This window comes from Rhea pennata, chromosome 9, assembly GCF_028389875.1.
Source record: "Rhea pennata isolate bPtePen1 chromosome 9, bPtePen1.pri, whole genome shotgun sequence".
Classification (NCBI taxonomy): Eukaryota; Metazoa; Chordata; class Aves; order Rheiformes; family Rheidae; genus Rhea; species Rhea pennata.
In genome coordinates, this window is record NC_084671.1 from 13,546,980 (window position 1) to 13,570,567 (window position 23,588).

Consider the following 23,588-nt stretch of genomic DNA (forward strand, 5'->3'; position numbering starts at 1 on the left):
AAAGTTGGCAACAACTATAAAAAAGATACCCAACTCCAAAGCCCCTCAGGAAAAAAATGCATTTGTAGCCAAGAGGAGCAGTTTCACTGCAGTGGTTGGAATGCCTTACTTGTACCAACCATTGAAATTCACATTTCAACAATCAATTAGCAGAATGAAACAAAAAGCCCCATGGAAATCATTTTGCAAGCAGCAAGTCATTGCTTGCCTAATAAAAACCATAAAAAATGTTGTATGACCTCTGTCTTAAACTACCACCTTAGGATATATCTGACTTGGAAATGTACCATTCAGAAATAATCTATTAGGAAATGTGCATATCTTTGGGTTTTATGACAATCAAGATGTCATCTGCATAACCCCTTCCTGAAAAGGGATCTCTAGTTTGATGCTTGGTAGAGATTTCCTGCCTTATCTAACAGGAAGAGAAGAGTTATTAATGTTTCTGTATTATAGATTCTCTTTTGCCAGTTGTCCGTTTTGGGGCTTCATCCTCAGTTGACGTCAGTCAGGGTAGCTTGATTAGCTGCAAAAGAGTTAAAGAACCTGGCATCAACTGAGGACATATTCTGTTTTTACTTTCTCACTTCCTTCTACTAAGATGTTCGCCTTTCTTGCAAATGTACTTCTAAATCACAGCTCTGTCTTTTATAAAATTGTCCATGTTTAAAGGAGGATAAAACTGTTAGGATCATCTGCTTCATCACCTCATTCTCCAAGTGAACCTACCAGTTCCTATTCCAGCATGCTCAAGATTTGTAGCATTTAAGTCTAGCCTACATTACAATCCAAAGTATCATATTCATAGTTTCAAAACAGATCTTTGTAGTGGTATTTGAATCAATATCTTCAAATTTGAGTCCTGAAACTCAAGCGTTTTTCTGTCTGACTCTAGAACTGCAGGTTGGTGGATGGCTACTATGAGCGATATCCCCAAGGGTCCAAGCTTGTTATTGGCATTGTTCGCAGTGTGTATGAAGGGAATTACACTTGCATTGTGACATTCAACGACCACGGGAGAACGTATAATCTCACTAGAACCATAAAGATGAAGGTTGTGGGTAAGAATGGCTTTAAAAAAATGCAAATTTCAGTAGCAGCAGAAGTGGTGAAAATAGTTAGAAAAGTCTGTCACGGGATCCATTTATGGTGTGTTCAATCTTTATTACCCAATTCACCTGTCACTGGTATATTTTTGCTTGCTGGGATAAGCCTCATGTGACTGCCCAGTGCATGTCACGCTGGAGGTCCTACCAACTACTAGGACAAATGCCCCAAAGAGCGCAGCAGGTGATCAGGCTTAGGCTGGTGACATGCAGCCTATGACATGGTCAGGGGTACCCTCTGCTGGCATGTGAATGCATAACCCTGGCATTGTTAATATTTTTTTCCAGTGCATTTTACTTGTCATAAATTGTAGATGCAGATTGTCCCATTATAGCCAACTTGCCTTAATCTTCTGTCAAAGCTGAAGCCTTATGTGCTGAGGCTAAGATTGCTACTCAGCCAGGAAGGACTACTAACTCCAGTTACCTAGCCCACTGCTCAGAGAGGTCTGTGCCAGTGATAAGGGCTCAGTCTAGCTGGCAGTGAATTGTAGAGGGAGCCTAGAAACCTGGTGAACAGTAGAGCACATGCAGAGTCCTGTGGTAACTGCTGCTTTCAGAGGAGAATAAATACTTGAGGCAGGAAATCATGTTTGTATTTTTAGAACCATCGGTACAAAGGAACTATGTTATAGATTGTGCCTCATGGAAGATGTACCCTCCAGGATCCACAGGGACACAGGAGTGTTTTGATGGGTCCAAAACCTTCCATTTAGGTGTAGCTAAGCTTTGGAGGAGTTTTAGATTCTGTGTCTGGCACTGAATTTGGGGGCTGGGACTAGAGTTCTCATTGGATGAAACTCTGCAGCAGGGTTACATCACAAGTTAGATCAGGACATGAGTGATGGGGTATCGTGAGCGAGGCTGTAAGAACACCTGAGTCTCATGAAATTTGGACCCCTGGTGGGGGACTGTGTTCTCTCCTGCAGGGTCTCCCAACAAGGCTTTGCCACCACAGTTCACCTCTCCGAACGAGAAAGTTGTCTATGAGCTGAACCCAGGTAAATTGCAATGCCAGCCGCCTGCTGTGCCTGCGCTGGCAGCCTGCCAGCGGGGATGGGGAGACATAGCCAGCCAAGCATGGAGAGGTTCCCCTTCCTCTGTTCCCGCAATGTTCTCCCAGACTGTTTTCCTCATAGAGCAAGCAAGCTGCGACAAGTTGTCTAGCAGACAGTGTGGGGTGCCAGTTCTCAATTACAGAATAGGAGAGCACAGCTTTAAAGGTTTATTTGAGCGCACAGATTTTTTTGAAATATTCAGGCATGGAGTTACAGGATTACAGCAGGCTGGAGCAGCTGCAGAAGCAGACAAAATATGATCTGTCAGCTGCTCAGAGAAATTCCTATAGGACTTTGTCTCAACCCTGCCCCTGCTGTTTGCTCTAACCATCCCTCATCTGGCCCCTCAGTGGCTTTACCCTTCTTGCCACATTTTACTCATCTCCCCTCCCTTCTTCTTTTAGCTATTTACTTCCTAATTAATGGCAACCCTCCTTTTGCTGACCTCACAGCGTTGTATATAGTGTGTTATACCCCTTCTCCCATCCCATCTGTTCAGATGGATAGGTCCTTGGAGCAGTTCCCTAAACTTGTCCCATTATGAATTGATCTCAGTTGATTGCTGTAATAGATGTAGTGCAATGATGATGATTAACAGCAGTCTTTTACTTCTAAAGCACTGCTTTCTGGCTCAAAGGGTCTGAGTTCTCCCACAGCCATGGTGTTCAGTCAGTATCAAATGTTTGAAGGTGTATGCTGGCCTTGTTCCCTCCTGAGAGGAGGCAGAGCTCAGGCTGACAGGATCACCAGAAAGCGTGTGAGTAAGGATAGTGCTGTTCCTGCTGTGCCATCCAGCTCACTGTGTTCTCTTCTTCCCAGGAAATGAGCTTGTTCTGTCCTGTGAAGTCTTCTTCACTTTCTTGAAGGACTCCCGAACTGAGGTGTGGTGGACCATAGATGGGAAAAACACAGATGACATTATGGACCCCAAGATAAAAGTCACACAAAGGTAATGCTTAGTAACATAGACCTTCATTTGTATCTCACCCTCTCTTTAGATCTTGCAAAGAGGTCCTGGGTACAGATGTGCAAGAGTACTGTACCTCTGCTGGAAATGCCCAGAGTCTTTGACCATATACAGTAGATAGGTTATGGCACAAAGATCCAGGAAACAGTTCACTTCTGAATGGCAGTTCAGAGATTGCTCCAGCAGATGTGTGTTAATATGGCTATCCCAACCACAAGTGACATGTTTAGGTGAATGGTTCCAGACAAAAGAAATCAGATCTTTAGACGCCTCCTACCATCCATCTACTCTTACTTTTTCACCACAAATACTGGGGACCCCCTTGTGTCGTTTTCTTTTGCAAGGGAAAATGGAATTCCTCCCTCTGTCACTGGGAAAGCCCTATATCCACATCACCCCATGATGAGGGCCAGGAGCTCCAGGGAAGAAGCCTGTGGGCCCTGCCAGTGCCTCTTCTTACAGAAAGACTTGAGGGAACTTTATGCAGCGTTTCACACTATCACTCATTCAGATTCTGGTAGGATGACAACATCTGGAAATATCAAATACTTAATTGCCCAGATTTGCAAATCTACTGTGGGATTTCACTTCAAAAGCAAGGACAAGCACAATTTTGTTTACAGAAATATTCCAAAATAGCACAGATGAAAACATTTCAAAAGCCAGAGGCTGAGAACAACAATGTAGTATTATATGTAGTAGTTATTAGGAAGAATAGAGGTTCAATTACATGAAGAACCCAAATGAGGTTCAGAATCCCATTTGCTGGGTACTGAGCAACATGTTGAAAGCAGTCGCGGCTCCAATCAGTTTGCAAATCTATGTAGAAAAGTAAGAGGCAAAAGGAAATATTATTATCCTCATTTTGCAGATAAGTTCAGGCACAAAGTGACTCATTCAGGGTTGCACAAGGAATGTATGATGGACTCTAAATCCAGAGTTCATAAAATCTGTTGCTTTTTAGGCAAGAAATTCTTTGTCTCTAAAATACAATGTGACACATCTGCAATGAGAGAATATGAATAGCAAAATAACGTAAGCAAAATCAGATAAAGGAACAGTCACAGCTGAAATTTTCCATATTAAAATGTGAAATATGTATCAATTCTTAAGTATAAGTTCAGGTGTTTTTTTAAAGAAAGGCTCACGTTCCATCAGGGAAGAACTCTTCATCATTAAAAACTCATTGCAGCTTCACGTGTATAATGTTCTAGCTTTTCTCTTCCAGTGAAATCATTGGAAATTTTGAAGACAAAACTATCATAAGGACTCTAACAGTTGCAAAAGCTACACCAGAGGATTTGAAACGCAATTACACTTGCTACGCCAGAAATGCCAGAGGGGAGAACCATAGCCAGGCCATAGTGCACATGAAAGGTAAAACACTTGCAGAGCACGGGTGTAAAATGAAGAATGCTCAAACAGGACTGTTAGTCCTACAAAACAAAAGGGGAACAAAATATTCTATCAGGTGCTTTCCCCCAACACACACTCTTCTGTACACACAGCTGTATTACTGCTGCCCAGATTGCATTTTTTCTTGCAAAGGATGCATATCAGATACATCCTACTGTGGTCAAAGGCTGGGGAGAAAGAAGGAGGCATAGAACTGTTTTTTTATCCCATCCATTTACTACAACTGAAGCAGACCCAAGATCACAGACTGTTTGTATCAAAAACGATTTCAGATTGCTTGATTTCCCTCTGAGCAGGGAAGAAACAAGGAAAGTGTCATGAAATCCGTTCTCCAAGTGCATGTTTTGGTTTTACAGATAAGCAGATACACAGAAGCAAACCTCCATATAGTATTGAGATGAGAGTTGAATATGTGAGCCTGGAGACAGCATGGTATGGCTGGAGGGCTGAGGAGAGGGGAACACAGGCTGGTCCCCTTCAGAAGATGATATTGGTTCCCCAGGGGTTGTACTGCTCCCTGGCTACATTGAGCGGGGGTGAATCTGGGGTGACTGCTGAGGTAGCGCCATCCTTAGCAGGCCTGCCTGGCTCATTCCATTGCATAGCTAGGATAACACTACCCCACAGCCAGCACTGCCCTGTAGTCAGATGCATGAGTTTTGTGCAACTCAGGAGCTATCAGTTGGCTCATCCATCCTTTAGGGAGTGTAGGCTTCAAGCCAAGACATCTTACGCTGTAGTTTATCCCAGTTCTTACTTGCAATGCAGTACGTGATGGTACTGCATTGCTACAGCACAGCAGTTGTAGGACCTCTCGGTGATGCTCTCCCACCTAGTACTGGGAGTTCCCTGCTTTCCTTTGCCCCCACATTCACTTCCAATTTCAGTGTGTGCTACACAGGGGAATATGCATGTATCTCCTGCAGCAGCCTAACCCAAGGCTCATTTTCTGTGGTGCTCTGACACCACTCTACAGCTCATACAAAATGTATTGTGTGCCTGTTAAATGCATAAAAAAGCAGGAAGAGGGTTTAGCCCCAGGCTGTTTCAAAGGATACATATAGCAAGGGCCATCAGCACAGAACAGAGCAGCTTTCCTCGTGCTGGGCTCTAGGAGCCAAAATGCAAACCCACTCCCCACTAGAAAAGTATGGGTGAGTTGGCCATTTGTATCAAGGTACATTGAACTGTAAGCTGGCTTTCCATTTGAGGACTATAGAGGTCAATATGAGAGTTTCTTGTCCCAAGGATACCTTTTTATCAAATTTTAAATACTGCTCAGGCCCAGAAAACTCATTCTGGACTGAGTATGGAGTTGTTTTAACTAAAACTGTTAATCTCCTATTAACACTTGCATTTGCAGCTTGGACAAAACCATGTTTTGCTTGTTGCATAGAACAGGCCCCTGAGTTTGAACTTTACTAAAAGAAGCATTAGACATTGTTAAATTAGTGTTCTTTCCTGGAAAGCTGCCAGAAACTATTCCTAAATAAGATCTCTGCATACTGGAGATGCTCATAGCTCTCTCTAAGCTTGGATTTACCAGGGGGTCTGCAGCAAGGAGAGTGTGAGGAACAAGCAACCTGCTGGGCTTGAGCTTTTCAGTGTGAGGCCCTGAGGCCCAAGACCTTCTCTAGAAGGCACACTAAGATCTTCAACATTCCTCGGGGAGTGGGACAGTCTAAGCACGATGCCCAGGGGTTTTACACCTTGCCCATTCTAGACACAGACATCTCAGCGTAGTTGGCATGGACTGATCTAGCAAAGTTAAAAAGATCAATTCAGAGTGGTTTTTGCTTGTGATTTTCTTTCATCAAATGTGCTTGTTTTTTCCTGTTTCAAAAGCACATCTGACAGTAATAAGAACTGAGCCTTTAGTATAGGTATTTGAGATTTCCTGACTAAGGTGGATATTTCTGCCTCCTTACCAACTTCCTGTGGACCTTTGATGCCTAGTTGCTGCAACTTAGACTTCCCCTCTCCCATAAGAGATTCTGCCCTTTCTCGTGTAGCTCATGCCAGACACTTTCTTCCTCCAGTTCTGCCCTATTAACATGGGAGGACTCACTTAGAGAGCTCTTTCTCTTCTTTCATATAGTCTATTACCAGTGTGGTTGCTGGAAGAATAGGTTACAAAGTCGTTTTCACCAAGGCCAGTACATCCTTAATCCTTGTCCTTTTTTGTTTTCAGTCCCACTCATTTGAGATAAACCTTTTCTGAATCATTAAGAAGGAACCAAAGACCAAGCATTCAATTAAAAAAGGCTGGAACCATCAACCAGTATGTTCATCCTACATAATTAATTCTTCTGGGATAATAACGCTTGCACACGTAGCATCAGGGAATCTAAAGCTTTCAAATCCTTTCTCTGTACAGCAGTGCCTAAACGCTGTTTCCAACAGACTGATCTTTACTATCCACTCTCTTCTTTCCCTGTCCTGCTTGCTCTTGCTGCACATGAGGCAGTTCAGTAGGTTCCCTTTGAGTAAGCCTGGTTACTTACAACCATTCCTTTCTACTCCATTCCACAGCAAATTGCAAGAATGGGCCCAGACCACTGCTGGCGGAACAACCTTAAATAAGCTCAAGACAGATCATCCCATCATGCATAGGAATATCAAGCATGCCAGAACCTAATCCCCAACTTGCCTTCCAGTTTTTAGCAAATAGCTATATATGTTGGCTATAAGAAAATGTCTCTCTGCACCCTTTCTTTATATTAGTTTGTATATCTTTCCTACTTTTATGGATGGTTTCCCTCTCCTTCTCTTGTACCAGTGGTGATGCTGTTGCTTATCATCTGATGAAACTTGTTAAATTCTTTCCATTTTCTTTTTGGTGGTTTGGTTTCTAATAAAACATTAAATTTTGTAAATTGGTGATGTTTTGACTTACTACTCTTAACATGCAGTTTGCTAGTGTGCATGACATCTGCCACCTGAATCACCATAAAAACTAGGTTGCCTAGAGATACAATTAGCAGAGTTATTCCTGTCCTTAAAATAAAGAAACAGCAGCATGATATCAGACACTGTATAGAGGTAGTCTGTCATGTTGTGGTTTGATATGCACATGTTGTCCTACTTGTTTGCCAGCATTTCAACTTTTCTGAGATGAACACAAATTCTTCTTACCTGACAGAAAAAAATCAGGTCATGGCTATTTGTATCCTTGTTATAAGTCTGGGACAAGCCATAAGAACTGTTTATATTTGATGGGGAGGGAAGATGGTGGCCATAGCTTTTATTTTGCTGCAGGTGAGCTTTGGTTGGCTTTTTACTGTGGTGTTGTTCTGGGAGGTTGCATGTTCTCCCGAGAAAGTCACAGTTCATGAGCTGGCTTTGGACTATGCAAGTGATTTTCATCTAAAGTTCATTATACCACAACATCGCGCTCAGAAGCAGAAGTCCAACCCTTTCTCTGACTGGTCTTGATGCCTATGCCCTGCAGGTGCCACCCACATCTGATAACCCAGAAAGGGCACTCTAGGATGACCAGCCATTGTGTGTCCTACCAGAAGAGTCTTGGCTTGGCCATGTTCCTCTAAAGACTTAGCTGAGCTCTTGGTTGTTATTCCCAGTGTTCCACTTTACTCCTTGGCTGCACATAATACAGACTTGTTTCTATTTAGCTGAAGGCCCAACCTGTTCTCTAAAGCGGAACCCCTCTTTCTTTTCAAACTCAGTTGTGCCACCAAAGTACACCGTGGAGCTGGCCTGTGGACTGGGAGCCACCATCCTGCTTGTTGTGGTGCTGATAGTTGTCTATCATGTTTATTGGCTTGAAATGGTTCTCTTCTATCGAGCCCATTTTGGAACAGATGAAACCATTCTAGGTAAGGATTTAAACATGTTATATTCATTTTACCCTGCTACTGACCAGATCCTTCATTTGTGTATAGCAATTTTCATATGAGCTGCTTTTAACCCTCTTCACATCATGATAACATTTTGACCTTCCATGTTTATACCTGCAATTTTCTGGGTTATTTTAGAACAAGAGGAGTCAGACTTGGACTGAGGGAAGGAGAGAGAGAAGTCTTCCGTGTTCTCAGCTGGGGTGAAGTGTGGACATGTCAAGTTCCCTAGACACTGCTTTACTGAAGGCTAGCTATTTAATGTGATCAAAACAGTTAGAGATACGTTACCAGGTTTCAACAAGTCCCTAGTTTCTCTGGTCTCTCTATATGAGTTCTGATTAGAGAAGCAGGTAAAATTTGTTTTAAGATGGGAGAAGGCGTGTGAAGGGGAAATGTAATTAATAATCTTAAGCATAAGATCTGGAAATGACCCTTCTATCCTCAGTTTTGCCATAGCCTTCCAGTGCTACTGGGAAGGATTTCTCCCTCTGTAGAACAAGGAGGATGTTAATTTCTTGCCCTCACAGCCTGTTGTGTGAACCTGCTGAGAGAGTGCTGAGGCTCTCAGAGGATGCAGTCAGGGTGCAAATCTGTGGTGGGATTGCTCATGGGTCTTGATCGCAATGCGAGGAAGCAATGTCAGAGAAGTAGAAGTATGAAGGGAACTCTGGACAGAAGGAGGTGGTCATGTTGCTGCAGTCTGCTGCTCCAGTAACCCAATGGTGTCTGCGAATCTGCACATTCTGGCTGAGTAGTCAAAGGGATACCACTGCTCTCTTGTAACTATGGAGGTCAGTGTTAATCCATGGTACCTGGAAAGCCCTGAGGGCTCAAAGTGGGCCTTCATATTTGATTTTCCTCTGAAGTAAGTCAAAGACTCAGCATATACGGTATCACAAGTGTCTCTTCTACTCTTTGTGGTTCTCTGTAATCCCAACGCTCAGATGGGAAGGAGTACGATGTATACGTGTCCTATGCACGAAATGCAGAAGAGGAGGAGTTTGTGCTGCTGACACTGCGAGGAGTCCTGGAGAATGAGTTTGGGTACAAGCTATGCATCTTCGACAGAGACAGCCTCCCTGGAGGAAGTGAGTATTTCACAGGGTGCTGTGCTGCATGCACATCCTCTTACTGTCTTTGCAGTACTGATAATTGATAGGAGCCGACCCCTCCAGTTTATCTTTTATTTTCCCCATCTCTGTTAATCATCTCTTATTGGTATCTTCTAGTATTTTTGCTTCACATTACAATGTAGCAGATGCTCCAGGCTACCTGAAAAGCTGCTGTGGTAAAGTGGTAGAGGTTACTCATTTTCATTGTTCTCTCTCAGAGAGATGGGGAGTGATGGGTCTATCAAAACAAGGCAGCTCACCCATTGACCTTTGTACAAACCTCTGAGCTGCCTTAAGAAACAAGGGTAAAGTCAAGGCTAGAAAGGAAAGATGTGGGGAGAGTATGATACTGGAGCAGACTGGTAGGCCTCAGGCAGCATTAGTGAGTGACCATAAATACCAGGAGTGTCTGTTTCAGGGAAGGGTGGAGAGCACCCTGCCAGCATCAGTGAGAAGATAGTGTGTCTTCCCATGAGGCCTCACCCTCACTAATTAGAGAGTCTATGTCTAACATAGCATACAATTGGTAGCTATGATTAAGAATACTTCATTGCATGTAGTGGGATTCATCTCTTCACCAAGATGTAGATATCCTTAGTGTTGTTTCAAGCTAAATCTTATGCCTAGGTTCTGGTCAAAAAGCCCCCTACAAGGATGAAGGGAATCACCAAAAATGGAAGTTTGTGAAACTCTCCAGATACATGTGTAGTCACAGAGGTATCAGAACAAGGACACAAATCTACCCAACACTCTCATTTTCTAGTGTCTGGGGGTTGGGGGTGGGGGCAAGATGGCTATAGGGTCCCTGACCCAACTAAGAGATCAAAGCCTAGGCCATTGTCAGTGCACACACTCTGCTTTGAACTCATGGGTTCACCCGCTGACATCAGAACTTGTGCAGATGAAGTCTGTGGGGGTTGGCTCACTTACTTTTGGGTGAGACAGGAGGGACTACTAGAGTCCCAGTCCAGCCTGAGCTGTGTGGGAGGAAGCAGAATCAATCTGGGATCCTTTTATCTTTCTCCGCTAGCTCATTGCCAAAGTACAGCACCTCAAGGTTTAAGGGCAAGTAAATAAAAGTGCCCTTGGGATGGGGAGAGAGCTGTTGTCCTAACACTGTTAGTTCTAAAGAAAGTCTGAATCACTGGCAGGTCATCCTCCAGGTTCTGTTTGTTTGGTGCCAATGTCAGACGCAGAACAGGTTAGCAAGTGCTAATAATTTAGGTTGTTTATTTGAGAGACTAATCAGTAGAGCAGCTTCTACCTCTCTGTGCTGCTTAAGACTGCTGTAAGTCCAAAGTGTACTCACTGGTTGCAGGAAGGAGCTCAGTTTACTTACTAAGGCTTCTTGTCCTGTTGCAAGTATTGCCTGTTGGCTGGCTGGCTGTGCTGCCTGCAGCCATTCAGCCTTCAGCATTTTCCCACCAGACTGCAGTCTCTGCCCATCTCTCCTTGGCTGCTGAAGTTTGAGATTTCAGCTGATGGCAACAGGGCTGCAGGCAGACAGCTGCCTCCTTCCTCCATTCAAACCTGATCCAATTCTTTGCCAGGTGAGAGAGAGAGAAAATAAAAGGCAGAGCTAAAAGATTAAAATCAGCCAAGCCATGCTGTGGCAAACAGTTGCCTGTGTGGCAAAAGAAGAATCCCTGGGTCAGGCAGGCTGCTGTTTGTCTTGATCATGGGTAGATGTGAAGTGAACGGCTAGCAGAGTGGTTGTGGCTGTGTACTCTCATCTGCCTCACTATTCTGCTGCGTGCATGGTCAAGGACACACATGGTTGCACATTGAGCTGTGCTTGCTGTAAGGAGATGCCCTGCTGAAAGCTTGGTCTTTTGCTTGGTCCAGAGAAGTGTGTCCTCAGGTTGCCTTGGCTTGTTCCAGCTGCTCTCTGTGGAACAACAGTATTGCATCATGATGCCCCATTACAGAGCTCCTGAAGGGAGTTGCAAGAAGGACATTGGAGCTTTACTGCAAAAACTCTTCTAAACAGATGCTGGCCACTGCCTGTTATGAAAGGGTTGCAAGCTTATGAGCAAGGCTGAATGGTTAGATGCTAATTTCTACCATTCCTCCACTTCTCTCCTCTTATGCACAGACATAGGACTGTTGAAGGGAGAGGCATACTGTCTATCAGGCAGTCCAGCTGCTGAACTGGGCTTTCCAGAACCTACCAGCTCAGAGCTCAAAACAGCCCCAGCTAGTTTCTACAGACAGACTTGTTCTCAGCAGTTGTTCCTTGGGTCTTACATCTCCCTATGGTTCCACTCTGCCACTTTGTTCCATTCTTCCTCTTTTCCTCCCAGCTCAGCTCTTTGCCCAGAGCCTCCCCAGGGAGGCTCCCATCTCTGCACGCAGTAGTAGTCACTGATTGCCTTATTCTGATGAACTTAAAGGCCAAGCGTTCCTAAGCAGTGAGAGGGTCACCTTTAATTGCAGTGCCATATGCAACACTATTGTGGCTTTGCTATTGCTTTTAGCTGGGATTTGACTAATCTCCTTCTTGGGGAAGAATGCCAGACCAGGAAATAGCTTCTGGCAGCTGGTGGCTTGCCTCCGGTGTGTGCATCTGTGTCATAGGTAGAGAATTATGTTGTCCTTGATGAAGAAACAGTGGGAGATGGATTATCCTGCTAGTGCGCTGACAGGAACTAATCAAACGTGCTTGACAGCTAAATGAAGTTATGTGTCAGTGTTATTTTATTCTCCATTGTATTTTCTGACCAGTCAAGAACATTCCATTGTCAATGAAACATGGGAGAGCCTGCAACAGAGGGAGCAACCACAGGGATTCACAGTTGCAAGGAGACTTCACATTAATTACAGAAAGATGGCTAAGGACAATCTAATCTACCTGCAGATGTTAGAAAATCATAGAGGATCCACAGTTACTATGACATGTCTCTAGCTTCAAGGGTGTAATTTTTGGACACTTCATTAAAAATCCTCTGAGCAGTTGCACTTGTCACTTCTAGAAACACAAATATGTTTTCATCAATGATGGTAACAGGAACAGCCGAATGAAAAAGAGTAGTTAGGATGATAGGATTTCCAAGGTAAATTAACCTGTAATGATGCTTAGGGAGAGCATAGAAAATTCTTATGTGTATTTGCTGTTGGGAAACCAAAGCAAGAGAGATGAAAGGATCACCCACATCATTCTGGACATAAACCAAAGGAGGTTTTAAGCACAGGCTTCCTGCCACCTATTTGGACTGTCTTTTTCCACTTGAGGTCATGCATTGTCCGGCTGGTCCAGGGACCAGGTGCTTTAATTTTTATGCTTTGCTCTGAACAGCCTCTTTTTCCTCTGTCTGTAGAAGGAAACTAAATCTGAGCCTATCAAGGCAGCTACCTTTGCTGCTTGGCACCCTCACGGCATCGAATGGTGTCACTGCCACAGAGTACAACGTTTTTTACATGTTGCTACTTCAGGCACCTTGTCCACATATCATGGAGAGATAGGCAGACAGGCTAGGAGCAGTAGATGTCACCATCTGGGACAGTGAGTACTAGCTGTGGCATAAGAGGCCCTACCAAGGATCACTTGCAGTGTTGGGAAGCACCAGTGTAGTCTCTGGAGAGGGCCCTCAAGGGCCTCTGAGAGGTACCTTGCATCACCTTAGCAGCTCAGTAGCCTGTTCTCAGCCATCACTAACCACCTTGATGTTTCTTTCTCCCAGTTGTCACAGATGAAACCCTGAGCTTCATCCAGAAAAGCCGCCGACTACTTGTTGTCCTGAGCCCCAACTACGTCTTGCAGGGGACACAGGCCCTGCTGGAGCTCAAGGCTGGTCTAGAGAATATGGCTTCCAAGGGCAGCATCAAAGTCATTCTAGTGCAGTACAAAGCCATCAAGAAGAGCAAGGTGAAGGAGCTGAAGCAGGCCAAGACAGCCTTGACTGTCATTAAATGGAAAGGCGAGAAATCAAAATTTCCAAAGGGCAGGTTCTGGAAGCAGCTGCAGGTGGAAATGCCGGTAAAAAAAAATAGCAGGAGTTCAAGCCTCAATGGCCAAGAGCCTTCATATTTCTCCCTAAGAAATGTTTGACACTATCAGGAAAAAAAAATCACAAGTTAGGCTGGGAGTGGGAAAGAACTCAGGGCTTACCATGAAGGACTCTGTCCTGAGCATTTCAGAGGACAGTTGTGTTTCCCTGCAGCTTTCCTACTGCCCTGACCAAAGACACACACACCTTCTTTTTGCAAATGCTAACTTCTAATCAACTACAAAAGTCCCAGGCTCATGATCTGAATTTGAACTCTGTAGGTGGGGTGCAGTCAGTACCTGGTGATAGCATAGCATTTGTACAGGCCAGTACTTCTATCTCCAACTTCTATTAGACCCTCTTTAAATCCCTTGGCAGGGCTCTTTCCCTCTCTTAAGCAGCTTCACTCCTTCCTGTTCACTGGTCCCCACTGAGGAGGCTGAGGGGCAGTTTGAACAGTGTCTGCAGTGTGGAGCCTTTCACGTGCCTCATAGTCCTGCAGGATTGCAGATATCTGCTTCTGTGGGGGAAGCACACTAAAACCCCTACACTCTTAAGGCTCCTCATTGCCTCCTTGCACACTCCTGTAGGAGCAGATGCATTCAGGTAGTTTGCCAGTGTGAAATGACTGTTACAGAAGCAAACCTTTTTGTTTTTTTTTTGAAGCTCTGTTATGTGCTATTTGTATTATATCATTTCTACTAATAAGTGGTCAGTCTCTGGGACTCTGCAGTCTTCTGAGTGTCCCAGATCCTTCAGGGCTGTAATGCTCTTAATCCAGGAGAATCTCTTGTTAGCAGAGGTCATGGAGCATGTGTAAAAGGTGCTTATTCATAGAATAAACTCAGGGACTTCACAAGCACTGCAAGGAACCCCAATTTACTACTGAACACCCCTGCTCTGTCTGTGCTGCTCCAGTGGGAAGGCATCATGGAAAGTGTTGCTGAGGACACGGCACAACACTAGATATCTGCCCAGCTTTCTAGGGGACCCCACAAACTTATCTGAACTGAGTGATGAGCATCGTGTTTTTTGTAATTCAGGGCTTGGGTTTAAACCTACTTCAGTTTTACAGAGCAAACCTCTGCTCCTCTTGTTCTCAGTCCAGAGTTGCAGAATGAAGGTCTGTCTCAGGTTCTGCAGCCTTTCACAACAGCCACAGGGTACCAGTCCTTGCTTAAATAGGAGGCAGCAGGCGCAGGAAGGGCCTACATGTTAATGCACCTGCAGACGGGCCTTGCAGACAAAGGGGGAGTGTCGCTTCCCTTGTAGGACAGACCAAAGCACAGCGGGCCTTGGCTAGTACTGTTGTTCACAATGTTTTCACATAATACTACAAACTCTGGGGGTGCCTCAATATTCCCGTAACTACCTGTGTAAGGACCTTCTCACATAGTTACGGAATTCAGTGTTACACACACTAAGTGCATGTTTAGTTTTTATAGATAATGATCGCTCTTGAGTCAGCTCTGACTCATGCTTTCACTCTGCTGGTGTCCAGTGAGTGAGGTGTAGCCATCCATAATGGCATTAAAAAAGCACTACAAGTCGGAGTATACGCACTATTCACTCAAGTGGGCTGCGAGGTTTGTGGGTGACCCAGCAAGCAGTCCAGCTTTAAAGGTGTGGGGCTGACTCCTGGAGTCAGCAAAGACCCCTTACCCTTATGATCTTCTTATTACTAATTGTATTCAGGGGAGTTGGGGGCCCCAGCCACCACACCACTGGGCTAGGTACTGTAAAAACATGGAACAAATAGAGCCTTCTTTCTTGCCTTCCTCTTCATCCCTCCCTCCCCCTCCCCCCCCCAATAAGCTTTGTTTTAAGCAGGTGAAAAATTGCAGTCGGCTTCACTAAAGGCAGTGGGGCTTCTTACCTGCTTAGAGGTGCTTAAAAGTTTTGCTGTTGTTGAGCCTTCCTTCTGCAGAAAGGCAGAGCAGATTCCCACACTCCGTGAAGCTTCATTTGTATGAGATACCATCCAAAAATATGCTAAGCTTTGTGAAGCCATTGCAACTGCATTATTTTGCCCAGCTTCATCTTTTTGTTCATGTTCTCAGCATCTCTGTAAGCAGCTGCCAGATCTGCAGGCAGAGGAAAGGCCCTGAGGCCAAAGCAGAACTGTGTTAGATTCCAATTTGATTTCTAAAAAATTGTCTCAGAAATATGCATCAATTCAATTAACATCCTAGACCTCACCACATTGCCTCTCACTTTTGGCTGTGGCACCAAGAGAGTTTCTGCTGATATTTTTCTAAGCCTGATATTATTTAGAAAATTAAAGCCCCCTCATTTACTTTGCTGGGTTTATTCTAAAAGTTTTCTAAATAAATAATGGGCATAGTCTTTCTCTGGCATACAGTGCAGTGGCCTTTGGTGCCATTGCAACCCCAGAACAGGATTACCGAGAGAGGCGAAGCAAAAGCTCGGCAGAACACCCACAAGGCAAAAGGTGAGATGGTCTAAAATGGGCATGAGAGGTCCAAAGGGAGTAGTGTGGAAGGAGCGGACTGGAGCTTGACCACTGGCTTCAGTGGGAGCTGCCAGACCAGGGGCAAACCCAAATGTTGGCTGCAATGCAGCTCTGCAGACCTCCTCTAATAAACCTTCCATTACTTCCTATGCCACACATGGTTTCCATTAGAGGATCCTGTCACTGTCTGTCTAGTTCAGCTGACTCATTTGAGTCTCTGTGCTGTAACCTAACATTTATCAATATGCAGCTCATACAAAGTTCCTCATTGTTATTTCATGGGGAAACAGCCTTGCACAAATTGGAATGGATATTTCCCTCTGTGCTGTTTGATGTTTTACAGCTGTTCCAGAGTTCTCCCTTCTCTTTTCTGTATGTTTTTACCTTTGTGTTATTTGATCTGTGAAGTGTCAGTGTTATTTTATTTTGCTTTTCAATAAAACATTTTCACTTTTGCATTTCAATCCTTGGGCATTTCTCATCAGTATCGTTCCCCCTACCATCACATCTGCGAAAGGATGTCAGAGAAAGGTGACTATGTAGTCCATGCGTCAAGATCAGCTGGGGACATCTCCTTAGAGGGTGGGATTTTACTGGCTGCATAGACCCAGCACAAGCTTTAGACACTGTTCCTGCCACCTGGTCCACAAAGGCAGAAATGCAGAGGCATGCAGCAGCCAAATGTCACCCAGCAGTTGTACATGCACACATAGAAAGTCTCTGACCCAGGAAACACTCACATGTGCAATCACAGGGTAGAAAAATGGGAGAGACCAAGCAAATAGCTGGAGTTTTGGACAGCGCTTGGAAATCCGCCTTAACCACAGCACATACTGCTTCTCCTCTCGCCTTACAAGTAGTTGGCTAAAAAAGGTTCATTCATCTTCATTTTTTTCCCCTCTAACCCATTTTCTTGATTTTTTCCCTTGACTGCTTCCTATCAGATTAGTTAATGGAGACTTGTGACACTCGGTGGATTTAACCCCACAGCTTTTATTGGGCTGAGACAGATGCAGGGCTTTTAAATGCTTCTGTTCTATCTCCAGGGTGCATTAGGGCAGACACAAGTAATGCAACAAAAATTTCCAGTCCTTCATGAAAATTGTATGGTAAAGATGGAAGTCTCTCTCTTTTTTTTTTTTTTTTTTTTTTAGTGAAAGGCAGATATCCAAGGGTATCTAATTTCCAGCTTTGTTGGTACCCAGAACGCAGCAATGTCATTCCTGCCTGTCCCATCCTAGTCTGTTGGTATTACTGGGAGGAATCATCCTGCCTGCACATCATGAAATGATCACCTGAGATTCTATGTGAGATGGGATTATGACATAACCTGGACATCTGATTGTAAACCTGAGTTGTCCTGGTCAGCCAAGTCTAAGGGCATCCCTTTCCCAGGAGTGAAATGTACCTCTTATATTTTCTAGGCTGAAAAAATGCTGAGTCTCTAAAAATGTAGCAAACTCAAAATATGATAAAAGAGAACCGTCATTGTCATCTCAGTCTGAAACATTTCATTTCAACAGTTTTGGAGTCATTCACGTTAATTTAATCTGTTCTTTTGAGCAGGCGGGTGAAACAGGTGACCTCGCAAGAATTGTTCCTGCCTACATTTTTCTGTGATTCTGTGATTTCAGTTTCAAAAAGAAAGGTCTTTCAAACCAGCAAAGGAGCTTTTTCTTTTACAAACTGTTAAAGCCTAGCTGATTTCAGAATAGATCCCAATCAGTTATAGAAAGGTTTGTATGAGGTCTGGACTCAGTAAATTGGCAGATTGCTGCCAATTCTTTGTGCCTTTGAAATAGGGTGGTTAGAATGTTTCACAGCTTTAAGTGAAGATTTTGACAGAATTGACTTTATCATTTACTTTTGGTTTCAGTGAATCCATATTTTCATGCATGGACAGGGAAAAATCCCTAAAAAGCTTGCATATAAGAAAAAAAAATACTCTAAACAGTTTTATTTAAATTCCAGTATTACATTAAACAACCAAACAGTACCTTACTTTCTCCATTAGGATATTCCTAATAGATAATTTTTTTTATCTCAAGTCCGTGGTTCCCAAGCAATCTAGTGACAATGAGTTTTACTACTGGCCAAATGGCTTTAAAAAAAACATTTCTTTGTATAGTTTTAAAATAAGATGCCTTCAGGTGCAACACAGTGCATTTTGCACTGTGAGAAAAGGAAATAGAAACAGTCAAGTGCTGGAAGAATAAAAGGCACTGCACGGAAGGAGCAGTATTTTTATTACATAAAACACCACTGTTACACTGGTAGAGGGTGAGGAGAGTCTCCAAAATGGGGCATCAAACAGGGTTTACAGATTTTTTGTGGTGATCTGCCCATGTATCAGCTCTCGCTGGTGGCAAGGTACCAAAAAGGACGACACGCCAGGGTGGAAGCCCTCTGAATTGCAGCTCTGTTCTGCTGGCAGTTTCGAAGAGCTCTCCTTTTCTTTCTCACCCTTCTCACTGCATAGAATGGCCCCCAAAGCCTCAGAGTAAATAAGGTAAACAAAAGTGGGGTCAAAATTGCATGAAAGAGCTGGAAGCTGCTGCAATATCCCCTCTGTCTTTAGCAATGTAAAAGGAGATGGAAACAGCAATCAGCTCTTCTCTCCCAAGAAAATTCTTAAACAGCCATCTCCTACAAGAGGGTTTTCTCACTGAGTCTGCAAGAGCTCCCACTCCAACAGTTCTCCCTGTCCTGGTGAACACCGCCTTGTCCTCAGGTCCCCCAGTACCAGGCACAAGCCCTCAGCAAGTGGGCAGCTTTTACATGTTCTTTAAGTTTTCACAACCATTCTGTTAATCAATCTGAGTTAATTTGCTAAGTGCCACAGTTCTATTAATTCCCATCTTTTGCACTGCTCACTCATTAGCCATAACACCTTCAATATGCTTACTGCATCGCAAGTCGTAGATAGAAGTCCAAGGACATCCTTCAGGTTTGCTGCTTTTCAGTGCTTATAATAAAAGAGATGCTGTCCTTGCCTGGCACCATTCCGGCTAAGCATCTTGCTGTGCTTTACAAACTGCAAATAACCATAAGAAATGCTTTGAAGGACAGTATTTTCACCCCACATTACAGCTAGAGGAACTGATGGAGAAGTTTAAGGCTGACATTTCCATATTTCTAAGTTTGGATGCTTCCATTTCTGGATAAGCGGCATGAGAGGGAGGGAGGTGGATTTTTAGCCTTGCTAGTGCAAACTGGAGCCCAGTTATGTGACTGCTTCGCTATGTTTTCCTGGAGCAAAGGGCTGCCAGAGCTGTGGCAGATGGTTCTTGAACTGCCCTTTATGAAACTCCTGCATTTGTCTGTGCAGGAGATGATAAAATACAGAGCTGGAACCATAGTGCTGTGCTGGCCAGACCACTTGTCTATCCTGTTGTTGCTGTTTCTCATTTACTACTTCAGCCTTCTCAAAAAACAACTGCAAAACAAAAATATTAGTATTGCTCCTGCAGTCAGGACTGTGGGCAAATCAAAATTCACTGGGCTTCCACCAACTTCCCTTCTCTGGGAAGGAGGATCTGTGCAGGTATGCCATGAAACAGCTTTCCTGGGCTTTTCTCTCCCTGTTCCTTTGCTTTTGTGCACCCCAATCCCTCTGCTCTTGCACTCATAGATACCACTGAAGCAGTTTTCGACTTCATTCAGAGGAGCCGTAGGATGATCGTGGTCCTGAGTCCCGATTACTTGACAGAGAAGAGCATCAGCCTGCTGGAGTTCAAGCTCGGCATCATGTGCCAGAATGCCATTGCCACTAAGCTCATTGTGGTAGAGTACAGACCACTGCAGTGCACCCACCCCAGCATCCTCCAGCTGAAGGAGTCCGTCTCCTTCGTCACCTGGAAGGGGGAGAAGTCGAAGAGGTCCGGCTCCCAGTTCTGGAAGGCACTGCGTCTCGCCCTGCCGCTGCGGAGCCTGAACGCTGGCTCCGGCTGGAACGAGAGCTGCTCCTCCCAGTCCGACATCAGCCTCGATCCCATCCAGAGGCGACGGAGCCGCTTGAAAGGGCAGCCCGACACGCCGGGTGCTGCAGCAGGAGCTGCTGCTCCCAGAGGGCCAGCCTCAGCCCCCAGGTCAAAAGCCAAACACCGAGCCAAACACTTCTTGGCCTGCCAGTGCTGTGTGACCTATTGCAATGGTGACAGCAGACTCCAGCGCAAACATCAGGCTGTGGCTGAGTCCAGATGGGAGACTCACCTCTGCAAGCCGGGCTCAGGCAGGCCTGAGGCGCAGGGGGTTCAGAACAGGAGTCAGCCAGAGCCCCTGCCTGCACAAGTCCCCGCTCTCGCCCTCTGCCATTACAGTGATTTATCGAACAACAACGACTTCTACGTCCTCTAGCCAAGTCCGCGGGCTGCAGCCTGCGTTTCAAAGCACTGCAGAAGCTAGGCCTGCAAAAGAAATTCACTGGGCCCTCAGCTAAGATGTTTTTATGATATCACAGGCTGACTTGGTGTCTTTCTATGTTATATCATTCATCTTCAGGCCCTCAGGAGCATCTGGAAGGACTGCAGTGATACCACAGAGTGTCTCCCTGCTGGTGATCTGAACCCAGGACATGGAATAAAATACAGAGCAGTGGCTGGGAGCTCCTGGTTCATGCGTGTTGGGTCCTTCTGCTTTATTTAAATTGCAAAGTGGAGCTGAAAAAACATAAGTATTTCTCTGCTGTTTCTTTTTACCAGCTGCAGTTGAGTTTGCCACAGGTTTGCTTCAGGAATCATGGGTAGAGGGCAGGTGCCCCAACGGGAAATTGAGAGGGAGGTGAAGAGGGGAGAAGCAATGCGCGTTTGTAGTAGTCTCTGCAAAAGAGTAAGGCTGGCAAGCCTGCACCTCTGCATTTTGGAAAGAGTGAAATTTTGCTAATGAGTTTAACAGGAGCCCCCTGCCAGTGCAGTATGGTGCTGTGCAGGACAGAGCATTAAAAGAATTTGTGGTTTACCACTGTGGTTTAAAAGAATTTGGTCAAAACTTTTAAAACAGGTCCTTTCTCTCTAAATAAAACTGAGTTCTTTAACCTGCTGTTGTTATAAGTGACATGTACAGTCTTACGAGCTGGTAAATGTTGGAGCCAGAAGCCTTGTTCACCAAACACTACTTGGGGAGGTGATTTGCCCAATCTGATCAAGGTGCCCCTCTATTCCCAGTGCTTTTAGAGCGCTCCTGGGCTTGATCCACTACCCTGCTTCCCCATAGGATGAATTCATAGTCAATGAGCTCAGGGATACAAGCAAGGCCTCAAATGCTCATAAGAAAAACCTCAGGTACTGAAGCTGAGGGATCCTAAGTTAACCGCACTTCATTAAATAACCCCAAGAGCCTTTGACCAGTCTCCTTTGGGTGGCTATTCCACTCATCAGTTGAGCTTGCTGTTGGCAGTATTTCCCACTGTTCACCCAGAATAAAAACTTCATTTGCCTTGTTCCATTTTGTATAACAACTTTTCTCCTCCCCCTCAGAGAACATGGTAATCCTGGGAGTTAGCTACCCACCTTCAGCTGACATTCAGACACATCATAGTGGATAATATACTAAATATATTTTCTTTCCTTGAGAAAAAACAAACAAACAAACAAAAAACAACAACAACAAAAAAACCCTTCCTAGCCATTCTAATCAATCTGGTTGCTTCTTCACAAGTTCTTGTAATTCCTACCTGGGCAACATGAACTAAGTGCTCAAAGTACAGGGCCTGTGGCCCCTCGAACAGACTCTTATTTCATGCCCACAGGTGCAGCCCTTGTGACATTGCTGGAGCTGTGAGGAAACAAGGGGCCATATTTCACCCATTTTAATAGTGCTGAAATCTATTTATAATTCACACATCACTTCCCTTCCTTCAGCAGCCCTCTTCTGCAATATACCTTAGATTTTTTTCTGCTCTTTCCTTCAGAGATCAAACATAGCTGATCACTTTCTTGTTACCAGTCTCTGTGAGCTAAATCCTAACAGCATTGCTGCATCAGGCTGAGAAAATAGATAAACTGAAAAACCCAGAGCTGAGTCAATCTGAAAAAATAAAGACAAAAAACCCTATCTAGCAGCTCATAAAATTTAGAAACTCAGATTCTAGAGGCCTCTTCAGGTATGAATTTCTCTATGATTTCAGACAGACACACTTCAAAAGGCTCAAATAAGTTTTTTCATAAGTGTTCATTCTGAGTGATCAAATAGGAGGAGGGGGGAATGAGATGTTTGGAAAGTGAGCTGATAAATTGCAGAATGCTTTATAAGAAATAATTATCAACATTAAATGGTTAAATAGTTCCAGTTTCCTACAACTGGATGTGTCACATCACTGTCAATGAACCTGGCAGAATTGAAAACATAAGCCGAGAAATACAAATAATTTGCAATCAAATATCCTCCTGAGCAAATATATTTGTTATTTGCTGGCATTTTACAAGGTTTATTTGCAAACTGTGTCCTTATTTGACCATGTTATTCACTCAGTCAGCTACAGCAGTCTGAAGATACAGCTAACTTCGAGCTAACATCATCAAGTGAAGCTGGTAATAGACATACAAAATGGCCAATTCCAGTCTGTTGGGACAAGGTCTCTGTCTTCAAGAAAGAACAAATGCAGACTAGTAAGGGTCATTGCTACTCCTATGGCTTCAAAAGAGCTAAGGCACTTTTATGACCTTCAGAACTGACACAAGGCTTTAGTTGCTCTCATAATGAATATGGAGAGAAGACAAATTTCAGTGTGTGCACAGCTATGGGCCTTTGCTCCCAGAGACCAAGCTCCCAGAGCCTGAAGGCATGCTATACTAAATGAGGTGTGTCTGCAGGGACACAGATACTAAATCTTGGAGCCAATTTCGGTTGTATTGCTCTCTCATCTTAAACATATTGGTTAGAAATATCTCCAAGTAAACAAGTTTTGCATCAGAACTAAGTACTGCTTTAGGACCAGAATAGATTCATTGCACAGGGCTCAAATGCTGCTCTGCAAGAATCAGTTAAATCTGTTCATCTCTCATATAAGATTGACTGCTGCAGATGGACTATAGTCACTGCTCTCTTCTCTGGTACATATGTATTTGGAGCTATATTTAGGCTGCTTCTTGCTGCAAGAGGTGTAAAAAGAGGTTCCCATTTTGCCTTTTTTTTTAACATATTCGTGTCAATTGTATACAAAAATACAATTATATCCAAAGTTACTAGTCTCAGCACAGTGTTTACTACCCCCTTTACCTTTTATATTCCTCTCAGGAGACTTGTTCAGGGGTGAGTAGATTTAGTATATATGGAAATTTTCCACTAAATCCTAATGGAAGACCACATTCCAGTAACCTTGTACCTCCTACCTATGGCATGCTACAGTACAAGGAAACCAGGTCCTAATGTGCAGACTTATTTGTACAATATATCATCTTTGTCTAGATGTTTATAATATATGGAAGGCTGGAGCCATCATGAAGGCACTGAATGGAGTTAGCTAAGGGAAGGTAGGCAAGTCAGGCAGTCTCACTGAACTTCAATTTATCTTTACTTTAGTGACTGCAAAGCTCTGATGCCCGGGAGGTCTCTCCCTTGCAAGGTCCACTGGACGTGCCAGTAATGAGACAGTTCCCATATCTGAAATACGG

At 44.1% G+C, this 23,588-nt stretch overlaps 1 protein-coding gene across 6 annotated transcripts in view; it reads left to right on the forward strand.

Moving 5' to 3' along the window:
- The window catches only part of IL1RAP (interleukin 1 receptor accessory protein), a 51,852-nt gene extending 31,518 nt beyond the window's left edge, over positions 1-20,334 (forward strand). For 2 of the 6 annotated variants that reach the window (XM_062582994.1, XM_062582995.1), the window contains exons 5-11: positions 896-1,061; positions 2,036-2,107; positions 2,984-3,113; positions 4,360-4,508; positions 8,234-8,383; positions 9,352-9,495; positions 13,200-16,386. In XM_062582994.1, the coding sequence (XP_062438978.1) occupies positions 896-1,061; positions 2,036-2,107; positions 2,984-3,113; positions 4,360-4,508; positions 8,234-8,383; positions 9,352-9,495; positions 13,200-13,567 (1,179 nt within the window). In that variant the 3' untranslated portion in view covers positions 13,568-16,386. Of the gene's footprint in view, positions 1-895; positions 1,062-2,035; positions 2,108-2,983; positions 3,114-4,359; positions 4,509-6,738; positions 6,829-7,079; positions 7,424-8,233; positions 8,384-9,351; positions 9,496-13,199; positions 16,387-19,609 lie in introns of those variants that run through there. The other 4 variants (XM_062582993.1, XR_009959314.1, XR_009959313.1 and 1 more) reach the window with 4 other exon arrangements.
- The last annotated feature ends 3,254 nt before the right edge of the window (positions 20,335-23,588 follow it).